The sequence below is a fragment of the Manis javanica genome, chromosome 4 (genome assembly GCF_040802235.1).
Source record: "Manis javanica isolate MJ-LG chromosome 4, MJ_LKY, whole genome shotgun sequence".
NCBI lineage: Eukaryota > Metazoa > Chordata > Mammalia > Pholidota > Manidae > Manis > Manis javanica.
The window spans coordinates 168,923,416-168,947,054 of NC_133159.1; the positions used below are offsets into that span (position 1 = coordinate 168,923,416).

The 23,639-nt window shown below is 55.5% G+C and overlaps 1 protein-coding gene and 2 long non-coding RNA genes across 14 annotated transcripts in view; 2 read left to right on the forward strand and 1 right to left on the reverse strand.

The window, feature by feature from the left end:
* Positions 1–99: 99 nt before the first annotated feature.
* Positions 100–14,086, reverse strand: CYB561 (cytochrome b561). Of its 12 annotated transcripts, XM_073235754.1 has the most exons (8): positions 11,738–11,767; positions 11,396–11,499; positions 6,742–6,885; positions 4,195–4,419; positions 3,096–3,194; positions 2,806–2,909; positions 2,200–2,387; positions 100–2,009 (listed from the first exon to the last, which is right to left on the reverse strand). In XM_073235754.1, exons 4-8 carry the CDS (start codon positions 4,403–4,405, stop codon positions 1,817–1,819), a joined length of 795 nt encoding a protein of 264 aa, XP_073091855.1. In that variant the 5' UTR covers positions 4,406–4,419; positions 6,742–6,885; positions 11,396–11,499; positions 11,738–11,767; the 3' UTR covers positions 100–1,816. The 12 variants fall into 12 exon arrangements, with proteins under 12 accessions (XP_073091855.1, XP_073091857.1, XP_073091856.1 ...); XM_073235756.1 differs by lacking the exons at positions 11,396–11,499; positions 11,738–11,767 and adding an exon at positions 13,953–14,084; XM_073235755.1 differs by lacking the exons at positions 11,396–11,499; positions 11,738–11,767 and adding an exon at positions 13,921–14,065.
* On the forward strand, positions 9,566–10,596 carry LOC140849184 (uncharacterized). The gene is made up of 3 exons (XR_012130837.1): positions 9,566–9,767; positions 10,149–10,296; positions 10,522–10,596. It is a non-coding gene; the product is annotated as an uncharacterized lncRNA (long non-coding RNA).
* LOC140849183 (uncharacterized) overlaps positions 10,812–23,639 on the forward strand; it is a 17,553-nt gene continuing 4,725 nt past the window's right edge. The window contains exons 1-3 of the long non-coding RNA XR_012130836.1: positions 10,812–10,941; positions 11,409–11,575; positions 18,160–18,280. This is a non-coding gene — a long non-coding RNA (uncharacterized lncRNA). The remainder of the gene's footprint in view (positions 10,942–11,408; positions 11,576–18,159; positions 18,281–23,639) is intronic.

Sequence of the window (23,639 nt, forward strand, 5' to 3'; positions counted from 1 at the left end):
TGCAGGTCCACATAAAAGCCTTGATTCAAGAGACTACAGAAGCATAAAGAGCACTGGCTCCTTTTATTGCCACAGTAAATGAAGGTAACAAGCAAGGGATCTGCTGGAGACATTTATTGAATCATTTGTTCCACTACATTGCTCTTCACAGACGACTGGCCACAGGCAAAAGAAAATAAACCACCACCATGAGCTTTGGTTGGGGCAGAGGGCTTTTCGGCTCCTTAGTCTCATCCAGTGTACACTTTGGCAAACAGACCAGTTTACAGACTTCTTTGCAAATAAGGTTCCATTTCTCTTTGTGGCATTAGGCAAGGGAGATTCACAATTGTACTTTGGTAGTTTGTCTAAGGTGGCGTTTTCCCACATGTAAATATTTGGCTCTACAAGTGTGTGCCCGGTGATGAGAGAACTGATGGCACCCCTGCCCTTGCAGAGCACACTGTAGATGGGGACGCACACCCTCGCCGCGGCCAGCTGCAGCGGAGACGGGGAGAGGCTAGGCGGGGGCCCTGGCCATCCTCCTGGGGGTTGTGGGGGGTGCTGGACCAGAGCCGCCACCCTGCGCAGGGGCATCGCCCGGGCACAGGCAAGGATAAGCAATGGGCCTTAACGGGACTAGCCCCTTTCCCTAAGGCAGCTTTTACGTGTGCAGAAGGCAGCTGTTAAGAGAATAGTAGTCAAATTGGGAGATTTTATTTCTTCTTTTAAGTACTGTGTCTGTCTCAAACTGTGTCATGTTCCTCAAAGCCCAAAAAATGAGGAAAACGAGAGGGCAGCTGCCAAGTTACGAAGCACAAGATCAGTGCTCTAATCACGTTATTTCTAGACCAAAGCCAGACTGATCAGCTCACAGCATCACATACGGGGATGGAGGGAGGTTAATCTGATTCTGACTCGGTCCCAATTTCCCACAAAAACGGGCCCAGATAAGAGAGGATGAGGCGTCCCCCCTGAACAGAAGCAGACAGCCCCGCCCTCCTCACGGAAAGGGAACCAGGACAACAGCGATCATTTTTCACTTTGAAAAGACACACGCCTCAGCTGTCAGAGCACAGCCTGGGCGGGCTGGTCACGACCCTGCAGGAGTGAGCAGGCGGCTACCTCCTTCGCCTCCGCCCACTGCCCGGGGCCACTGAAGGCTCAAGGAGGGGGAGGCTCGGGGCACAGCTGGGCCGCAGCCCCGTCCCCAGAGCTTCCCAGGGCCCGTCCTGCCCCACGCGGGGAACCTTGCTCTGAACACCAACATATTTTACCCATCGTGTCACTTCCTGCACTGCCAAAGACCGGGCTCATTCTTATCACGTGCCGTTCAGGCTAGCGAGACGCCTGGTTTGGATTCAGTGTTACATAAAGCGAGCTTTGGCTTTGCCAGGCCTGTCACAAAGCTCATGGTTTCTCCCACAGCCTTGTGCTCTCAGCGGCCCCTGAATGTGGCCCAGTATCAGCTGCCTTGGGGGTGTGGGGGGCGCTGCTCCCATCCTTCAGTGACTATGTGCTTCCACAACCAGGGTAACCACCCAGAGTCCAACCCAAAGCTTCTCCATTTGAGGGGCGACGGACAGCAGGATCAGGGGCCTGTGCACTCCTGGCAGGACTCTAAGGCAGCAGCAGCGAGGAAGGGAAAGCAGAGGAGGCCAAGCCCTAAACCCCAGAAATCAGCGCTCAAAAGGGCAGGCTGCCCCCGTGCTCCCACCCACTGGGCTGGGACCCTCCCTGGAGCTGCTAATCCTGCAAACAGCCTCTGGGGGTGGGCTCCCCAGAATCGGGGTGGCTGGCGGCAGGCAGGCCCTTTTCTAGAGAACAAGAGCAGGAGTTACTGGGGGCTGAGGCTGTCGCCTTCCGTCAGCGTCTTGAAGTCCATGGAGAGAGCTTGTTCTTCCGCGTGGGGTGGCCGCCTCCAGTCAGCGCGAGTCAAGATGTAGAGCACAGCCATGCCGAAGCCGACCAGCAGCAAGCCCAGCACGTTGGCCAGGACGCCCTCAGGCTCAAACGCGCTGTACTTGGTCCTGCATGGTGAGGGTGGAGGGAAAAGCCACCCAAGGGGTCACCACGAGGCCCAGTACCCTTTGCACCTGGGCCAGAAGGAGGTGGGGTGTTCCAGCCCAGCCCCCTGCACGGCTGGCTGACTCAGGCATGCGTCCAGGGAGGCAGAGGGCAGGGCTCCGTCTCCAGGCCCTGGGAGCACAGGACACTCACCCGAGCTTAAATAGCAGCGCCTCCTTTAGACCCAGCAGGGCTGTGCCCACAGAGAGGAGGAAGATGGCGGCACCAAAGAAGACGTGCTGTGGGCGGTAGCGGCTCCGCAGGGAAAACGAAGCTCCAGGGAATAGGAAGAAGCTGAAGCCCACGAGCCACTGGGAGGAAAGGTATGGCGGTGCCGGGGCCTGAGCTGCCATCAGTCTGACCAAGCCCAAGGCATCCCGGGCAGGGGAGGGCTGCGCACCCCTCCTTCCACCCACTTGGTTCCCTCCCTCCTCAGAGCCTGGGAGCCGGGGGAGGCACTGGGCACATACGGGGAGGCCCCTGGCCTCAGTCCATCACACCTGTAGAGCTGGAAGGCTGGGCCTGTGGCCAAACGTATGGGCCATGCCAGCTGGGTGGGCACCAGGTCCGAGGCACCCTCACCCGTAAAACCCAGGCTTCGTACCCTCTGCAGAGCCTGCAGACAGCATCCAGTCGCACTAACGCACCTCTCTCCCTTTGGCCGCCTCTCTGGAGAGGCCCCTCCGTGGCACGCACACCGTTTGAGGCCTGCTTTCCCTACTGCCGCCACCCCCTGGCTGCGGGGCTGAGAGGACTTACCTGCACAAAGTAGAGAACAGAGATGACGATGCCGCACCAGCTGTGCAGGCTGTACAGGTCAGCATAGCCCTTCTTCCTGTGGTAGTCGAACACCGCCACCAGGCCTGGGCCACGGGCGGGGGCGTGTGAGGATGGGCTCACGGGGAAGGGAGCTGGGCGGTGACCCAGGGTCCCCTCCCGCTGGACTGCCTGAGGGGGAGGAGGGGGAGGGAGGGGCCATAACAGAACCAGAATGGAGACGGACATGGAAAGCACAGGCGGGAAAAGGGAAGGTTGCAGCCGGAACTCACCCACCAAGGCGATGATGAACGCAAAGACGTGGAGCAGCCCATGCAGGACTTTGGTTGTGCGTCTGGCCTCGTTCCTGAAGACCCGGTAAACCAGCAGGGCTAATGGGAGGCGGGAGTGGGAATGTCAGCGCTCGGGCCAGAGCGGGGGACCCCTGCCGTGGGAGCAAGGACACACACCTGGGCTGGATAGGTGATCTGGGTCAAGGGTTTGTTGGGGTACCGCAGCCGCAGGAAATGAAAGAGGAAGCAAAGCTCCCAGGCAGGCAGGGTCCCTTGGTTACATGTGCTCTGCACCTGCCCCCCGCCCTGCCCCTTGTAGTCACTGTCCTGTGTTTTAGATTCATCATGCAATCACCCCAAGGTGTCACTAAGTGTCTGAGGTCACGTTTTGGCTATGATGGTCCTCAAATAGTCCAATAGTGAAGCCTGATCAGATATTCACTGCTTTGGTGAACAGGCTTCCTAACAGGGAAACCCCTGTTCCCAAGGGAGAGCTGTGTGGTCCCAAGCTAAGCCCCTGATGGTGCTCAGGTGGACAGGGCCGGTGGCTTTCAGCATGGCCCTCTGCCGCTGAGGGTGTGGCTGTCACCAGGACCACCTCTAGGAAGAATGGGTCAAGCAGGCAGAGATCCAGCTTTCTAGTTACCAGAAGCAGAAGCCAGTCCCTGGCCTCGAGGCAGGGTGGGGGCCAAGCCCCGCTTTGCTCCTACCCCAGAGAGGAGTGCTAGCTCCAAGTTACATCACCCCCACCCCTGCCACACACACACACACACTTTCTTTCCCCCAATTTCAAACCACCCTGCAGAAGACGGCCTCCGAGCACAGCCTAGCCCCTGCTTTCTGCTCCGTGAAGCACACAGTCCCTCGGACGATCCTTGTTGGAACAGGCAGCCAAACCCCTGAGACAAGTTGGCAGAGTTGCCCCTCCCAACCTCAGGGCCCCTGATTTGGATTCCCAGTGTCCTCAGGTTCTAAGCCAGCTTCCTTCCTGTCTTCCGTAGACTCTTAGATTCGTCTAACAGCAAGAGGCCTCTCAGTGACAGTGTTCCTGCCAGCGCTCTCAAGAGGGCTGGCTCCCAGGAGCACTGGGCCAACTCACCGTCCCCCTGCAGGAAGATCAGGCCAATGATCATGCAGAGGGGATGCACATTAAACTGCAGGGCACTCTCCCAGGCGATGCCGCCTCGGTACAGACCCAGCCAAGCGCCAGTCGTGGCCACCACGGTCAGGCCCAGCAGCTGGGAGAAAGCCACGTAGTAAGGTAGCGCCGCGGGGCGGGGGGTGGGGGCCGTGCCAGCCAGGCTCTCCATGCTGGACGCAGCTGCTGCAGGAAAGGAAAGAGGGCCAAGCTGAGGAGCAGCCCCCACCTCCAAGAGCTGCATCCCGCCCAACCCCCCCCACCTCCCTCTCCACCCCTGCCCCATGCCCTGTGCTGAAGCGGTGCTCACCATTCCCACCCGAGGCCCCCAGGGCCCACCATCCAAGCGTCAGTGGGAGGACCCGGCCTTCCCCAGGACAGACCCACATGAGGTGCAGGGAGGGTGCAAGGGAAGGCACTCCACACCCCGGCGAGAGCAGGAGGCCCCACACCTGTGTGCTACTCTGCTTCATGGGCCCCTGGGCCGCCTCAGGTGCGGCTCACAGTGACTTACAGAGAAGTGAGCCAGTTCCTTGAAGGTACCGGGTTAGTCATAGTGTTCCCTCCAGATGGGTCATAAGGTACAGCTGGACTGAGGAGCGAGCCCACCTCCCCAGCTGCAGCTGGACATGGAAAGGAGGCCTGCCCGCCCACGGCCTGGACCACAGCCCCTTCTTTCCGCCCCTGGCAGGGCAGGTAGGATCTGCGCTCCGCCCTCAGACTCCAGGAACGAGGCCTACAGGGAATGACTCCTCACCACTCAGAGCCCAAGGATGTTTCCTACACATCACTTAACTCACACCGCCCCTGCCTGAGGTCCATAAAAAGGCACGTTACTGTCCCTGCTCTGCAGGGGGCTGGGGGAAGCCTGCCTAGGGTCCACGAGGTAAGCATATTCCTTGGCTCCTCTGCCCCGTCCTCTGGGTGTTTCCACAGCCTCACCCCAGCTCAGGATGGCCACCTTCGTGCCAGCTCCTCACCCTCAATCTGCTGGTGCTCCTGACCCCAGGCCAGCCCAAGCCCACAAGCCAGCGTCCATTCCTCTGCCTTGGTGCTGGCAGTGGCCTGCGCCCACAAAAAGGTGCTGCCACAGTTTGCAGAGGGCGGAGCCCTCACGTCCCTCCCCAGGTGGCTGCCCACTCACCTCTTCCCCTGCCCTCACTGTTCTCACTGTCCCCGCAAGGGAAATGTCCTGCCTCCCCCCATACAGAGAGACAGCTGAGCAGATAGCCAACAGCCTGGATTACCCCCCACCCCACCCCCGCAGAGCTCATGCGCCCCACTGGTGCCCCAGGATTGGTTTCCAGGGGGCCCAGCCTCCCCCTCCTGACAGCCGGACTGCTCTCTCGGCCACATCTCACAGCTGTTGGGAATTTCACCATTTTAAAAAGCTGGGGCAGGGGTAGTGTTAATAATACACACCCCCAACACTAAAAGGCAGATTAACAAAAAAAGAAAAAAATTATAGGTAGTCAACATTTTGATTTATATCCTAACATCATTTTTTCCTAGAAACACAAGTATTCTTTTGTAGACATAGGATTATACCAAGTTCTAGCCTGCTTTTTTTAACTTAATAGATCATGCATCTTTTCATGTCAGTGAATATACATCTATGTCATCATTTTAATAAATTCACAGTATTATCCGTGTCTTCACCAATCCTCGAATCCCCTATTGTTAAACATTTAGCTAGCTTTTATTTTTAAAACATTATGTGGTCATCTTTGCACACTTGTCTAATTAATTCCTAAGTGGAGAAATGCAATTCTGCAGCCAGGGCTCTGTTCTTTTTTTAGGTTTTTGATATATTCTGTCAAATCATCTTCCAGAAACACTCCCATGGCAAGTGGGAACACCTGTTTCCAGAAGCCCTGTCACTGAACCCCTTTTTCTGGATCCCCTGCCTCTTTCCTTACCTCTCACCTCTACAATGGCAACTCTGAAATCTAGTGCCTCTGCTGCCCTCTCCCCCAAATACAAACCCCATTTCTAACTGTCTTTTGTCCATGTCCACCTGGGCATTAGTGGCCACATCAAACTCCTCTCCCTGTCATAACTACATCCTCCCCTGGCCCTGCAGGTCCTCTGCCCATCTGCTGGTCCCAGCTCTGACACCTCGGCAGCCTGGCCGCCAGATCCTAGGGGCTCAGCCGCAGGCCTCCCGCCACCACTTCTGTCCTAGCCATCTTCACTGCTCCCCGCCAGGGCATGGAGCTTCCGCCCCATCTCTACCCTCCCCCATCTGCCTGACCCACGGGGCACTGGGACAAAGCCCACCCCCCAAGTCACTGCCCCGCCCAGCACAAAGGGCCACCCACTGCCTCCAAGGAAGTGCCAGCCCCGTCACAAGCTCCCACCTCAGCTTCATCAGCGTCCCGCTGCCTTCTTACCAAGTGCCCTCCGAGGAGTCCTGCTGGAACCTGGCTCTCGGCACCAGCTGCCGCTGTCCCTCCACCTCACGCTGCCCCTCCTCTGCAGCCCAGGGCTGGCTGGCAGCCTCCTCACCTTTGCTGCTCTGCCTCACCGTCCACCCACGTGTGCCTCTCTGCTCCGTGGCCCTGGGGGCTCGCCGACTCCAGGGACTGTGTCTTCCTCCTCGGGCGTCCTCGGGGATCTAATCCCTTAGCCCGACTCTAACAGGAAAATTTACTGAAAAGAGAAATGCAGTTCTGTCCTCCCCTCTTTTATTAGATTCATCCCTAGAGAGCCTGAGGCACAGTAGGATCTGATTAGCTCCGACTGGGAGGGACAGAAGGAACAGCCCTGCTGCTAGGCGACCTGCGCAGCTCCTCTTTTTCAAGCCCAATGCCGAGGACAGAGGTGGGGCTCAGGGCAGCAAAGCTGTTGCGCCCTGGATCTTGGAGCTACTCGGTGGGGGTTAAGCAGAGCTAGCTTTCCCTCCCCGCCCACCTCTTAATGAAACAGGCAGCAAAGTGAGGTTCTCTGCATGGCTGGGATACTGTGGTTTACAACAGGAAGTATATGGATGGAACTCCTAAACCCCTTGGAATTTGCCAAGGGAAGAAAGGGATAAAAGGGGTCTTCATTAAGTTAGTGAGCCCCACCTCCCCAGACAACCCAAGGATGGGGGCTGGTGGTGCCAGAGGAACCAAGTGATAGGAAGGCTGGAACCTTCAGTCCCATTCCTCGACCCCTGGTAGGGAGAGGGGCGGACACTGAGCCCTGTCACCCACGGCCAACAATTTCGTCAACCATGTCTCATGGAGCCTCCATAAAGCCCAAAAGGCTGGTGTTTGGAGAGCTTCTGGGGGAGGATGGCACACCCCAGTTCCCTTGAGCTTGAGACCCTTGCAGACTTCACTGTAGGTACCTCTTCCCTCAGCCTATCCCTGAGTTACATCCTTTTACGATAAAACAGTAAATCTAGTAAGTAAAGTGATTCTCTGAGTTCTGTGAACCACTCTAGCAAATTAATTGAACCTGAGAAAGAGGTGGTGGGAACCTCTTTTACCTGTAGCTGCCTGGTCAGAAGCATAGGTGACAACCTAGGTTTGTGACTGGTGTCTGAAGGGGGACAGTCTTGTGGGATTGGGCCTTAACCTGAGGGATCCCCAGGTAGACAGTGTCAGAACTGAGTAAACTGTAGCGCACCCAGTCAGTGTTTGCTGAGACCTGGTGAAGCACTTGGTGCTGAAAAGAAAACCCACGTTGGAATAGCACAGTGACTAAAGGAGCAGCTTTACCATTCCACACTGCAGATTGATAGCCTGAATCCCCTTGGAAGTCGGAGCCCTAATGCTGTTTGCACACACACTGGTGGAGTAGCGACGGTGTTTGTGTGCTTTGGGAGAACAAGGAACCTTGACTAGGAGGCCCCTACTGGCACTCCACATCCCCGCATTCTCATCTAACCCCCACAAAAACACTGTGAGACTAGGAGTACAATCCCCATTTGACAGATGAGGAAACTGGGACTCAAAGAGGATAAATGACATGCCCCAAATCAGCAACAAATAGTTGCCCACCTCAGTTGTTCATTGAGAACCTACTATATGCTGGCCATACAGGGCTGAATGCTGGAGCGGTACAGTTAAGACTTGGTCCCTGCCTTCAGGGGCTTGCAGACAAGTTGCAGAGCAGATACAGATTTTCAAGTAAATGGGAGAGTAAGAATTTGAGCTATGAGATAAATTCAGGCCTCCAAAGAGCAGGTGCTGAGCAGCCAGCTGTCTGTCGCTGATGTGGCTTTGCCCAGTAACAGATAGAGCTGTCATGCTTCCCAAATACTGGAGCCACTCTAGGACCTGAATGGGCGCCTGCCAAGGAAGGTGCTTTGCATCAGGGCCCCAAGGTGGACTCCCCTGCCCCATGCCAGTCCCCCTGCATCCTCCTCACCCCTCAAAGAATCATGGTCCCAAGCAGTTTAAACCCATCCCAGCATGGGCACTGGTGTCCCTGGTGGGCTCCCTGGGAGAAAAGGCCCCAGGGTGGGAATGGAGGTTAGGAGAGAAGCAGTGACGAGAGCTGCAAGATTTTCATGTCAGTGGCTCCATGGGCACAGGGCCCAGGGAGCTAGGCATCCACGAGGAAGCGAGACAAAGAATGACTATTGGAATTACAAAGGCCCAAGCTGTCATCCCCATGTCCCTTTCCAATTTGAAGGTAATTCTAAGTCCAAGTATAAGGGGTGACAGGAAAACTCCCACCAAACACGACCGTCCTGGTGACTTCACAAGCCGTAAGATCCAAGTGTGGAAAATCCAGATGTACAAAAAACTGAAGTGGTGAGTATTGTGCTTTGCAGAAGATGAACTGAAAGATTCCTTTAGTAACAGCAATCCTCCTTCGCTTATTCAGTTCTATGTAACTGACACCCTGTCTTTGCTCTGAGGGTCTCCTTCCCAGGCTGGAGAGAGAACGTATTTCAGTGGCTCTGGTTGCAGTCTCACCCACCCACTCACCCACGCAACTACATCCTCAAGCCTTGGAATCAGTTGAGATTCACCCCCTAGTAAGCAGAAGCCTTTGACTCACGCTCCCTGATTTCCCAGCCTGTGAGAACACTCTCTCACCCTTTGCTCCTCACTGGCTTGGCCCCCAGAATGCCTTGGTCCTCCTGGGTTCCCAGAGCAGAAGTGTGGGCAGCAGTGTCAAGGGCCTGGAAGCAGCCCCTCTCCACACAAAGGTCACCTCTGCGCAGCAGACCATAGTCTTGGGACCAGAGGGGGCCCGTGTCACCCTTCAAGTGGCCACCCTTCTTCCTGTGCTATGTGATCAGGGTAACAGTAGCTCTGGCAGCTTCTGGAACCTTGGGCTGAGGCTTTCACTTCTCCCCCCCAACACACTTGCAGGCAGACGCCACTTAATGCAATCAAACGGGGACAGGAGCTACCCCCAGGGCTGGAATGTGCTGAGAATCACTCTCCCTCCCCATGCCCATTGTGTGTCATCAAAAGGCCACCAGGCCTAATCGCATTATGGGAACCAGACACTGCCCATGCCCTACAGCCTGGAAGCAGGGAGCCTGGCCTGGCCACAGCCCTCCTCATCCACAGCAGGGATTTAATTGGGTTAGAGAATATTGTACTGGGGTTGGAGGCTAGATCTTTTCCTGATGAGTGAGGGGGAAAATGGCTCAATTGTCCTAGAATGGGATGGAATAGTAGGCAAATGAAGGCTGAGCTGTCAGGCAGGGTACCAAAGTAGCCTGCAGGAAGAAAGCAGAGCTTAATGTTAGACACTGAGCCAGCTCTCCACACAGGAGGCTCAGTGCCAGGGTTCCCAGTACTTAACAGGGACCCACATGTGTGGGCAATAATTTATGCTATAATCAAGAGAAAAGGCTTTTAGGCTTGAAGAAATGTTTTAATTTTTAACCCAGCCTAGATTATTTTTGTCTTAATACCCAAGTAATTGTAAAATATACCTTTTATTTGGTTTTTATATGGAAGAAGGGGCCCAGGAAGGCGAAAGTGCCCAGGGGCCATGAAAGTGACCGTGTAGCCCTGGTCGCTGATGTGATCTCGGTGCCAGCCCCGTGGTGCATGACTGCTGCTGGGCTAGTCCACCCCTCACTGAGCCTGCTTCCTCATCCACAAGGTAGGGGGATCTTGGGTGCCACTTTACTGGCCTATAGCAAAGATTTGGTGGGATAAATATGTACCCATGCCTAGCACCGCGCCTCCCACACAGTAGGCATTCAACCAAATAGCAATTTAACAAAAATCAAATCTGCACATCAGAACTGTTGACACAAGCTGTGTGAGGCCACAGAGAGCACTACCCCCTCTAGTAAATCCACATTGCCCTTCTGTCTACCACCAGTCCCCTCACATGGCAGAAACCCCTGGGTCTGGGGCTGATTCCTCCACCAACACCTTCTAGTGCTGCTGACCCACTCCATATTAGCAGAAGCCAAGCTCTGCCTGCCAAGAGGTGGTGGCCAGGACAGGGAAGCAGAGCGATCCGGAGGTGGGTTACACCTCGCGTCTGGGAGGCTCCTCCTGCCTGGAGGGGCGGGGTGGAGGGTGGGGCTGCAGAAGCCCTTCTCTGTAGGAGTCTCACCCAGGCATTCACAAGTTGCCGGTATTTTCTGTCTCAATCCATTTTCACGAGACAAATACGAGGTATCTCTGAGAAAGTGGCAAAGCTTTGTTTTTTAAATTTGCTGAGAAAACGAACAGAATCGAGGCGTCCAACAACTGAGCTTTGTTTAACGAGTCTCAAAATCCCCAGATTGCTAAGGTAGAGGGCATGAGAGGGGAGGGGCAACCCGTGGGGGGACCTGGGAGGGGGCTTGGCCTCTGCAGACATGTCAGTACTCCAGGGTCCCCATGGACCCTCCTCCCTGCGGGGGCCCACGGAAAAGGGCAGGCACAGAGGCAAGGTGGCCCTGCTATCACGCCGGAGCCAGAGGCAGCAGGGGACCCCTTCCTCAGCCCAGTTATGCACCCCTGTACCCACAGTTCAGGGCCCACCAAGGCCAACTCAGCGAGGAGGATTCTCAAGTGAGAAACTCCTACCCACAGCCGGGGATGTTCCGGGAGAACCAGGAAGGGATCTACCAGCTGGGCATTTCACCCCAAGAGGCAAAAGGCGAGGTCAAGGGAGGCCCAGCAGCCAGCAAGCAGTCCTGGCCGACCCGGTTTCAGGTTTCAGACAGTCGTGGCAAATGTTGGTTGAGCCACTTCGTCCCTACCTTGTTTCTAAAGTGCCGTGGCACCATGGATCAACGTGGCATCACCTGCCAGTCCATTCTCACTTCCGCAGAGGCCCAGCACAGAGGCACCCCCGGCGCGAAGGCTACAGCCCAGGGAGGAGCAGGACAAGCTCCCTAAGCCCCGGCCTGGCTCCGTGGTCCCCCGAGCCCAGGAGGCAGGTGAGGAGAGGGGCAGGTGCGGCGGCAGGGAAACGCTCGCTGCGGCCCGGAGAGCCTGGCCTGAGGGGCGGGCGCGGCCGGGCCCCAGCCCCCCCACACCTGGGCCCCTTCCCCGCCCCCGCGCCGGGGCCCGCCGCGCACCCACCGGCCCCGGCCGCCTACCTGGCCGGGCGCGGGGCCCGGAGCCCGGAGCCCGCTCGTCCCCTCGGCGCCGCGCCGCCTACCCGCCCGGAGCGCCCCGCGCCGCTGCGCCCGGCAGCTCGGCCGGTTCTGCCAGCCGCGCCCGCCCTGGCGCTGCGGCGTCGCCATGGGGACCGGGCGGCGGTGGCGGGGCTGGCCGCGAGGCGGGCGGCAAGGGTCACGCGACGGGCGGGGGCCGTGGGGCCGCTCCTGTGTCCCGGGGCCGGGCCCCCGTCGGAGCCCGGGCCCAAACCCTGACGCCCGCGGGGCAGGGGCTCCTGCGCAGGGCCCTGCGGGGCGAGACCCGCGCCCACCGGACTCGGACTTTTGGACCCGGGCTCGGGTGACCTTCCAGATTCAGGCCCCGCGACCTGGCTTCCCGAGACCCCGGGGTTCGGGGGCGCACGGGGGTCTGCGAGTCCGGGGGTGCGTCAAGGAGCTCTCGGGGCCGAGGCGGGGCGCGCAGGCCGCAGGCGCGGCTTGGGGCTGGGCCGCCGGGGCCGCCCGGAGGGAGGCAGAGGTGCGGGGTGCCCGGCCTGCACTGCGGGCCTGCCCAGGCCTGGTCCCCGCGCTGCCTCGGTCCTCCCTCCAGCCTCCCCTCCCTTCCCGTCGCCCCACCGGCCGCAGGTGGCCACTAGGTGTCAGACACGGCCCGGGCTTGGGCCCACGCTGCCGCTCCTGCGCCTGGGGGACACGCCTCCGGGCTCCCAGCCCCCAGGGAGGAGATAGCACCGTACGGGAGGCTGGTACCTTCCCTTGTTCCGCACCCCCACCCCCGACACACACACAGGCATGTTTTGCCCCCTTTTCCCAAGCCAGAGGTCCTTCCTAATACTACCTGCCCTCAGGCAAACCAGCCTAAGGATAAATATCAGTTCACACCAGCCTCTCCGAAGGCCCAAACTCAGCAGCCTCCCCTGCCCCAGTCACTCAGGCTCAGGACCAGCCTCTACCACAGCCCCGTGTCCAGGAAATGCTGAGGGTAGATAACAAGTCCAGCTCAGACTTCCTACAAGCTCGGAACAAAAGGTTCTTTCCTGTGGGTAACTGGCAAGACTCACCGAAGGCCTGGGGGTAGGACGGAAATGGGGTTTCCTCCCCTGGAGACATAAATGAGCCTCAACAAAGGGACATCCCTCCCCCACCTGCCCCCAGCATGGTGGGCTTCCCGTGGACAGTGGCTGCTAAGAATTTATATTTATCCTTAGGCTAGAGGTTCTTGGAGGGCCCTGGCCAAGGTGGGCCTTGGGGATCCTGTAACCCCAGACAGAGAGAGCATTCTCTCAAGTACATGGCAAGACCCCCAAGGGTGCCCACTGCCCTGGGCACACCTTCCAACAGGGCAGACGTACTCGGGTCCACCCCCTCAGAGTGACCAGCTTAAACCCTCCTAGAACATAAATTTCATTGAGGTAGCTTGAGGGAGCTAATGGACATTTTAATTTAAAAACAGCCTCATTAGCTTGCCAACAGGCAAACAGAAGGCAACAAATGCTTTGTGAGTTGAATGTGGAACTGAGCCATTTCCTATTATTCGGGCGTGTGTATTTGGCCTCTGAGGAGGACTGGGGCGGGCCAGGCAGCCCAGAAGAGCAGAGCCTCTGTGGGAACCCGACTCGAGAGCTGAGCTCCCCACTGTAAGGCTTTCATGAGAGAGGCTCGTGCTGAAGCAGGCTGGGGCCCTTTGGGTCCCCCCACCCATGGCCCTGCAGCCCTGGGATGCAGCACTTTCCTCTCAGGAGGGTGAGCACACCCTGCCAACAGGCTCTCAGGAGTCTGCTTAAAGTGGGGAGGGCACAGAGATGGCGCTCTGAGGTAGGGTACCTCCATGGAGACCAGCCGCATGGGCACTTTGCTCTTAAGGGCGCAACAGTCCACTCAGCCATTTTAAGGAGCAAGTGATCCCACCAAACTGTGCCAGAATGCTGCCAGAATCCCCAGCCCAGGATGGCAGGCACTCACACTCCCTTCCCCACCTCTCCCTGCTGCTGAGGCTTCTGCCTGAGAAGACAGAGACGCACCCAGCCTACAGCTGGGGCCAGGCCAGGCTTTTTAAGGCCCTTTCTTGAGGACAGAGACTGTGACCTGTGCAAATCCTTCCCTTCCTGCACTCACAAAGCTACACTAGCCTGTATGTTCCTCAGACTCGCTGGGTTCATGCTCACCTCTTCTTGCAAATGTTCTTCCCAATCATTACCTGGCTCTTCATTCAAACCTCAGCTCGGACATCCAGTCCTCAGGAAGGCCTCCCTGGACATCCAGCCCAGCAGCTGGGGTTGGAGGTTGAGATGTGGGGTGATGCACGGGATGAAGTACGCTAGCCACAGCTCTGGGAAACCACACCTCATGTTCACCCTGTTCTTTGGCCAAAAGCATTTAAAGAGCAGGAAGAGCCAATGCAGTGAGCAGAATGTACCTTGTAAACAGGACCTCAGATCCCCCGAGCACCTGGCTGATCACGTCTGCCCTTCCGAAGTTACCAGATTTAGAAAGAAGGAAAAAAACAGGATGCCCAGTTAAATTGGAATTTAATTTTTTGGCATGTATCCTACAAACTACAAGTAATATACTAAAATGTATTCATTGTTTATCTGAAATTCAAATCTGAGTGTCCTATATTTTATCAATCCTCCCTTTGCTCCTGCATGGGAAGGACAGGAGAGGGGACTCCTAGCTGTTCTGGCCCCTCTCAGCAAAGCTTCCCCACCCCCAACAGGCTGAAACAGCCAGTTAGCTCCTGTTCAGCACACGTGTCAGGCACACACCTTAACCTTGAGCTGCAGAGAACAGAAGGCCTAGGAGACTGGGTTCCCCAGTCCAAAGGCACTGTAGGATACACAGATTTGATTTATTCATTACAATAGTTCTGGTCAAGTCCCTTCAATGCACCAGGTGCTGGGCCACACTGGGTAACAGTGAACATGACAGGCACATCCCTGTACTCTCAGGCCATAACAATCAGCCCATAGAAAGGGGGCTTAACCCAGATGTGGGGTGAGGGGGGTCTCCAGGCGGGGAGGAGCGCAGAATCAGAGCTCCAGGATGTGTGCTGACGACACACATCCCCCGTGAACGTGGCCCAGGGGCAGCAGGGCGAGGCGAGGGCGGAAGTGTTCCCACTGAAGGAGCAGCTGAAGGGGCAGGAGTGGTGCTGGAAGGCCGGGGAGGCCTAGCTCGTACACCTCGGGGCCCCGGGCCACAGTGGGCATCAACACGCCTGAACCAGCTCTGGGAGGAGGGCCTTGCTGGGATGGCACATAATAACTAAAGCCCTGAGCAGTGCACAGAGGGAGAGCAGCCTTCGGCTTGGGACAGTGTCACCGGCCTGCTCCCTCCAAGGTGGAGAACTTGCCCCAACTGCCCTGGGAAGAAAGGGAGTCTGAATCTGAAAGTACACGGCTACTGTGATGAGCTTAAAACGGCACTGTTATCACTCAGGGAGGAGAACCTCTAGCTTCGGGGGCAGCAGTGGTGGCCAGCAAAGCAGCAGCCCCAGCAGGAGCAGCCAGTGTCCAGCAAGGCGGCAGTGGGGCAGTGGCAGGAGTGGCAGCAGCAAGGCAGGCAAGCGACCACTGTCTTCTGGAGCTGCCCACGAAGACAGTGAGTCACCTGGGCCCTCCCGACTGTGAGGGGATCTGCTGAGGGACGTCCCAGGCTGTGGGTCCCAGGCTGACCCAAGGCCGGTCCAGTTTGGGAAAACAAGACTTAGCCATGTAAGAGTAACCTGCCCACAAGCCAAGATAACACTGCAGGATGGATGGAGAGGCCATGAGTATGACAGCCAGGCCAACTTTTACCTCTTCAGGCCCCAAGAGAACAGGCATGAGATGGCTGAGCAGTGGTGGGGACCAGCCTGGTGCAGAAAGGGGCATGACCTCACTGGTGGCGGGAGGCAACAGACGGGCGGGCTTTCCCACTGAAAGCAAGTCAGCCCAGTGTGTTGGGCTGGGCACCTACTTGTGTCAGGCACTGTCCTAGGCCCTGGAGAGACAGTAATGGATAAGATAGACAAGGTCCCTGCTTTTATGTATCTTCTGTGAAGTGAGGGAGATGGATAATTACAGAGTAAACAAAATAGCATATGCACACATATGTACACATACACATACATATGCACACACACAGAAACCCAACTGCATGTAGCAACGAGTGTTATGAAGAAAAGAAATCAGAGAAGGGGTGGAATGTCACAGGCTGAAGGGCTGCTCTTGAGGAGGGCAGGGGCAGGCTCTCTGAGAAGAGAGGAAGGGAGTGCAGGCCACATGGAGATCCCGGGGAAGGTCATTCCAGCTGAGGGAAGAGGAAGGCAGGTCAAAGGCCCTGAGGCAGGAGCGTGCATGATCACCTCCATCTCACCCTACCTTTCAACACTCCTCTTCCCCCAGCAGAGAAGACATTAGCTAAGTGTGCAGATAGGAAAGCAGGAAAGCAAGCCAGCCCTTGAGAGAGGGCAGCGGTTGAAGATGGGAAGGTGTAGCAGGGACCCCCTGAGTGATCCCTGGGGCATCTAAGAAGCGTCTGTCGGCCTGTAGCTGGAGCTGTGTCTGACCCCTGATCACATCCACCACACACTGGAGAAGCTGGGCATCCGGGCACAGTCTGTAGGGCACAGCCAGGCTCCCCTCATCAAGCCAAAAAGATTTACCCTGTGGCTGGTATACAGCCTGAGCAAGAGACATTGGAGCCCAGGCTCAGCACCACATGCCCTCAGGCTAGCTCTCCCTCCAGAAAGGATGTGGTGAGGAGGACTGTGTCCCAGGCTTGTCCCCAATCCCTATGCCCCTGCTCTTCTCCCTGCAGTGGTCAAGGTCAGTCACAAGCTACGTGGAGCTGCTCCATGAGTGCTGGGGGAATTGTGGAAAGTAAGACCCAGTGGAGCAAGAATGTGGGGCCTGGGGTGGGGGGTGGCCAGAACCCTGGGTGGTGTCAGTACCGGAATGGAGAGGGAGGGAGGTGCTGCTGATAATGGCAGTGTCTGATCACCTCTGCGGAGCAGCCATAAACCTCAGGTCTAGAACTCCTGCACTTCGCTCAAGCCTGTGGCAGCTCTGAGTTCTCACCTTGGCTCCCAAAGCTGTTCAAACTCTGGGCCCACACCCCTCAGGACAGGGGTGCAGCAAGGTGGTAGTGACCACTCTGAGCCAGAATTGTGGGGTGACCAAGCTATGCCCTGGAGGATGCCCCAAGCAGGCAATAGCGAGGGCAGGGGCAGCACTCCCCAGCTGTAGCTTTATGGCAGTCCTCTCCCAGGGTAGGACCTCAGCTGACCCAGAAGAGCAAAGAGACAGGGGCAGTGATGTGAGGCACCATCTCCAGAGGGTGCACGAAGGTTGGAGGCTCTTCCGAGGGCATAGCCAGTCAGCAGCACACCTGTCCTGACTCATAGGTTCACTGTGCACTGTTCTGCCCCTCCCCTACTTCCATCCTCTATACGTCTCTTGACCTTGGCCATTATCTCCTGCTCAAGTACTCCTATCAGGCCAGCTGGTCCTCCTTGAGAGCAGATTAGATTCGAAGGCACTTTGACCTTAGCTCAGAACCTTCGCACCCAAGAACCTCCCACCGAGCCAGTGGGAGGCCCAAAGTAGTGGGCTCGGACCAGGGGGAATCATGCCCCTCAGCTGGCCCCAAATTTGGGTTGATCCTTCGTTTCTTGCCTCACTGCGGGCAGTCATGCCTCTGCTCTTGCAGGCATCCAAGGGGCTGATACCCAGGGCAGGGCCAGAGCTGGGCCCCTGCTCTTTCGGCAACAGGTAACTCAGGTCTTCTGGGTAGGTTTGGTTTAGGACCTCACCCCTAAGCTCCAGGTCCCAAAAATGTTCCCCAGGAGCCGGTTCTGAGGCTTCAGGTCCTACTGCTGCTGGAGACAAGGATACTATGTGGGGGCTTTAATAAGTCATGGTCCATCCCAACATCTCATTATCCGTTGTGAAGTGAGATGCCCTTCACAGCTTGACGGGAAATGATAGGTCCAAATGTGCGGCTTTCACACACACACACACACACCCACCACCACCACCCCCGCCCACCAGGGCTTACTTTGGCCCAGGGCTCAGTCCTGGCTTCACCATGGAGTCAGGACCCAGCTGTACCCCTTGCCTGGGCAGCTGCACAGCAAATGCGCTGGCCCTGTGCCAGCGAGCCCAGCTCCTGCCTCTGAAGTGGCCCGGTGCTCATTTGCTACCCCTGGTGGCCCCCCAGTGCCCAGGTGGGTGAGTCAGCACCAGCTCTCCCCTGGAAGACGGGGCCCACTGTGGGGCCCAGCCCCACCCTATCCAGGTTCCCCATGGAGAGTTTTCACCCCAGAAGCCCTGGCATCTTTCTTGCCAGCTGGCCAGCCGAGAAGGTCTGCTGAGCTAGAAGGGTCTCATCTCAGATTCCCTCCTCCTCCTGCGCTCTCACAGGGGAGTGACATGAAGTGGCTTCTGCCTCGCCACAGAAGTCCACGGCTGCCCGCCCCTCAACGTGGGACTTTCTGCCTGACATCAGCATAAAAGGCCCTCAGGTGCTTCCTAAAACTCCAAGGTAACTAAGAACAAAACGTCCTTTTCTTCCCTGGGAACTCCTCTCACCCTCCTTTGATGTCCTCTGGGAAGTGGGGGAGGCCAGGCAGGGCGCAGGATGCTGCTGGGACTGGTCCTGAGTGGTCAGAGGACCTTGGTGTTCGAGGGTCCCAGACATCTAGAGGTAAGGGGTGGACTCAAAGATGAATGTGCCTCCATGCTCTGGGTCCCACCACGGGGTCTCCTGCTAGCATGGTATCTCTTCTCCCGCCCTGGGGCCTGAGAGGCCAGAGTCTGTTTGACACGCTGGCGGGGCAGCTTCCATAGACCACAGAACTGTCAGGGAAAAGGGAATCTGAGACTAGACTTGTGAACATTTTTTAGTTTGCCAAGTAGGGACATCAAAAAAATACATCGTAAAAAAAAAAAAGTACTTCATTTCTCTCACCACCATTTCCTGAAAGAAATAATATTTTAACTGCAAAAATAATAGAAAGGATATTTGGGATTAAAGGTATTGTCACCAAGAAAGGACAGCTGCGGTGTGGTTGAAACATGCTGATGACCTTTATGCGTGTCACTCTGCTCCTTCTGCTCCCTTTATTGCTGACCGCTGAATGCTTTATCGAGGGCCAGACCCACCAGTGACCCGCTCCGGGAAGCCCTGATAGGGGCCCGGCAGGGAGGACTCTGGACTTGCCCGGAGGACTGTGGGCTTGCCCCTCAGCCCGCGAGGAGCCGGAAGGGTTTGAAGCTGTGACCAGGCGTGCTCTTCAGGACAAAGGAGGCTGGACTGGAGGGCAGCAGAGGAGGGGCCCCCGGAGAGTTGATGAGGGCCGTGCGGGCCGCGGCAGGGGGTCTGGGAAGGGGAGGAGCCACGCAGGGCCGGGAAGAGCAAGGGCTCCTGCCTGTCCACATCCACACAGTGGCCACAGTAGGGGTCACCTCACTGGGGCAAAACCCAGAGAAGGGCATTTTGGATTAAAAATAAGAATATCCTGACTAAAGAATATGACACCTGCCATGCAAGGGGGAGTAGACCGAGGCAGTGAGCATGCTGGAGGTGGGGAAGGAGTGGACAGCGGAGTGGCTCCCCCGGGCCACTTGTCCAGCTTTGCATTGGGGCTCCACCTCTCATGTGACCTTAGTCAGCTTACTAACCTCTGTGTCTCAGTTGCCTCATCTGCAAAATGGAAATGCAATAGTACCTGACCCAGGGTTGCTCGGAGGTGTACAGTAATGATGGGAAGCCTTAGCTGCCCAACTCTACAGACAGAGCCTGGGGTCGTTATAGCCCAGCGCCTGCACAGTGCCCAGCACGTCGGAGGGACCATTAGTGTTGGTGAGATGGGGGAAGCAGCCACCATCGGGAGAATTCCAGGCCTGGCGTGGGGAGGAACCAGGCTCAATGCCTACCTTCTCGGGCCTTGGGTGGTGTTTCGAGTGCTCCTGGGTCCTCTTGGGCAGCCCCACCCACCCCTCCCATACTCACCCAGCAGTAACAGAGGTGGGAAGCCGGGTGACTGAATACTCTGGGTGTAAGGAATGGGGAAGCTCAACACCCCCTGAAGTTTCTCTGGGGTGGATGTCTGGTCCAGCAGCATCCTGGGAGGCAGGAGGCAGGCAGAGGAAAGGGGTAAAGGATCTCAAGGAGGGGGGCAGACCAGAGGCCCCCCAGCGATGGCAGGAGTGGGAAGACTTGGCTCCTCTGTCACCCACCCCCTCACAGCAAGGGACCAGCACCCTACAAAACCAAGCCCTACCCGCCTTGTCCTCCCACCACCCAAACCTGCTTCTAGAATATTCCCTTCCTAGGAACATGCCTTTCAAGGCATCATCATCCCCCTCAACTCCTCCCTCTCTGTGCCCCTCCTTCCAATCAGCTGTTGCCGCCTTTCAGTCCCACCTACCTTGGCCCATTCCTGAATCAACACTTCCCTCCGTCTCTGGGGAGCCCCACACCACTGTCTTCTCCTGCAACCTTCTGAGCTTGCTAGTTACCTATCTTCACCAAGGGTTCTGTAATACAACTGTGTTCAGGACACTGCCCAACCTAGAACCATCCTTACGAGGAAGTCTGATTTCCCACCTTGGCTTTTCCAGCCTCCGTGCACATCCCAGTACTGACAGATGGAAATTTGATTCCTCTGTTTGAAATGTGAGTCTTCCAAGGATTGTCCTGATCAACTCCTAGCCCTCCTTTCAGACTCAGGCCAAGGGACTCCCCTGTCCAGGGCTCGGCACCCCTCACCTCTTCGGGAACTGCTTGTTTAACATTCAGGGAGCTGTTCTGGCAAGACCATCTTGGGCACAAGAGAAATGAGCAGAGGAACGAGTTAGAAAAAGGAAAGGAGGAAGACATTTTTAATGAAGATCAGACAAGATTAGGCAATAGGAGACAAGACAGATATGAGTCAAAGATTACTCAGAGGTTCCTGGCCTGGGAGGCGGGGAAGGATTGTCACTGTCCACATCCATGGCAAAGCGGCCTTCACCCTGGGCCTGGAGAGAAGACATGTATCTTCTCCTGGGCCCTGCTTCCTGGGAATCGGGGGCCTGACACCCCAAAGGCAGAGTGTGATCGAAAGAGGGCCAAGGATGCCTGGTTACCACAGGACATTGTCCTTGGAATGTCAATATTTTGAAAAAACAATACTTGTTTATTAACTTTGGGCTTAATGGGAAGTTGGGGGAGAGCTTAGGACACGTGAGCAAAGACAACTTAGTCGAAAGGTAGCGGCACTGAGTCGAAGTGGCAAAATTGCCTTTGACAGATAGTCTGCATCTAGAGGGGAAGTCTGACGCACCTGTACTAACCGGTGATTTCTCACAGGAATAAGATCTGTGGGTTTTCATCAGCTCCTGGATTCAGTATGAGCCACAGGGCTGACAAGGCTGCGGGAACAGCCACAACCCTCTTCAGCTGCACCAGTAAACAGACTCACATTGACTGCATCAGGGCCCGTTCTGTGCAGTTCAGACCAGCCTGCGACTTTCCTCAACCAAGGGCATGTGGTATACAAGGGATATGGAAAATCTTCAATCCACTCACGAGAGGAGGATCAGGTGCTGAAGAATCTGGAAACCGTCTCTTCCCAGGAATCAGTGAGGGTGATGTGTTTCTCCTGGAGAAAAGGAGACACGGATAGACACGATGCCCCCTCTCAGGTTGGAGGACGGTTGTGTCAAAAAAAGACAAGTGTTTCTCTAGAGAGTGTAGTGAAGAATAATAAGTCTAAATGATGAGGCAGGAGACGCAGCATAAGAAAGCAGTTTCTAGCAGCCGAAGCAGCCCGACTCACCGAGGTAGTGAGCGTCCCTCCCTGGGCATGTTCAGACAGAGCCGGGTGTCAAGGGGCTCTTAGACATCACTGGCCAGAGAGCAGTGGTTCCCAACCTTTCTCCCCTTTCAAACATCCCATCATTAAGGAATCCCATGTTTTGAAATAATGTATTTATTTAATAAACTATACTTACAGTAAAAATTATCCCATTTTAAAAGTAAAAACCTATATACTGCCATCATCTGGCATTTAGCCAGGCTTGGGGCCCACTGAATAGAGAAGTGATACAGTGGGGGTCTGCAGATGCCTCTGAGAAGAGATGGTGTGCCTTTCGGCCTGGCTGGACCCACCATCCTCCAGTAACTTGCCAAAATGACCAACACAAAGGAAAGAGCAGAGGCACCCACTGTATCCCTCTTGGCCTTTTAGAAAACGTGGAGCTGTTCCTTCGGCCACATATATGTGAATCTACAAAAAAGGTGATACTGTTGACATCAAGGGAATGGGCACTGTTTAAAAAGGAAAGCCCCATCCTCGGGCAAGGGAAACAAAAGCAAAAATGAAGAAATGGTACTGCATCATGCTAAAAACCTTCTGTACAGCAAAGGACACCATCAGCAGAACAATAAGGCCTCCTACAGTATGGGAGAATATATTTGTAAACGACATATCCAACAAGGGTTAACATCCAAAATATATACAGAACTCACATGCCTCAACACCCACAAAGCAAATAACCCTATTAAAAAATGGGCAGAGGATCTGAACAGACACTTCTCCAAAGAAGAAATTCAGATGGCCCACAGGCACATGAAAAATGCTCCACATCACTAATCATCAGGGAAATGCAAATTAAAACCACAATGAGATATCGCCCCCACACCAGTTAGAATGGCCACCATCCAAAAGACAAACAACAAATGCTGGCAAGGATGTGGAGAAAAGGGAACCCTCCTACACTGCTGGTGGGAATGTAAATTAGTTCAACCATCGTGCAAAGCAGTATGGAGGTTCCTCAAAAAACTCGAAGTAGAAATACCATTTGACCAAGAAATTCCACTCCTAGGAATTTACCCTAAGAATGCAGGATCCCAGTTTGAAAAAGACATATGCACCCCTATGTTTATCGCAGCACTATTTACAATAGCCAAGATATGGAAGCAACCTAAGTGCCCATCAGATGAATGGATAAAGAAGATGTGGTCCATATACACAATGGAATATTATTCAGCCATAAGAAGAAAAAAATCCTACCATTTGCAGCAACATAGATGGAGCTAAAGGGTATTATGCTCAGTGAAATAATCCAGGCAGAGAAAGACAAATACCAAATGATATCACTCATCTGTGGAGCATAAGAACAAAGCAAAAACTGAAGGAACAAAACAACAGCAGACGCACAGAACCCAAGAAGGGACTAACAGTTACTAAAGGGAAAGGGACTGGGGAGGATGGGTAGGAAGGGAAGGAGAGGGGCATTACAACTAGCACACATAATGTAGGGGAGGGCACAGGGAAGGCAGTATAGAGCAGAGAAGACAAGTAGTGACTGTAGCATCTTACTATGCTGAGGGACAGTGACTGTAATGGGGTACATGGTGGGGACTTGATAATGGGGGGAAGCTAGAAACCACAGTGTTGCTCATGTAATTGTATATTAATGGTACCAAAATAAAAAAGTGTCTTATTGGCAGAAGCTACATGAAAAAAAAAAAAGGAATGTCCCACAAATGTTTCCATGGCAAAATTGGAAGAGCCTACAATGCTACCGAGCATGCTGTTGGCATTGTTGTAAACAAACGAGTTAGGGGCAAGCTTCTTGCCAAGAGAATCAATGTATATACTGAGCATATTAAGCTCTCCAGGAGCCGAAATAGCTTCCTGAAACATGGGAAGGAAAATGATCAGGAAAAGAAGGAAGCCAAGGAGAAAGGTAGCTGGGTCCGCTGAAGTGCCAGCCTGCTCCACCTGGGGAAGCACGCCATGAGAAGCAGTGGAAAGGAGCCTGGGCTGCAGGAAGCCTGTGAATTCCCTATGCATCTGTGGCCTTAAGGGTAAAAATGAAGACCACTGGACTGTTAAAAAAAAAAAAGGTGG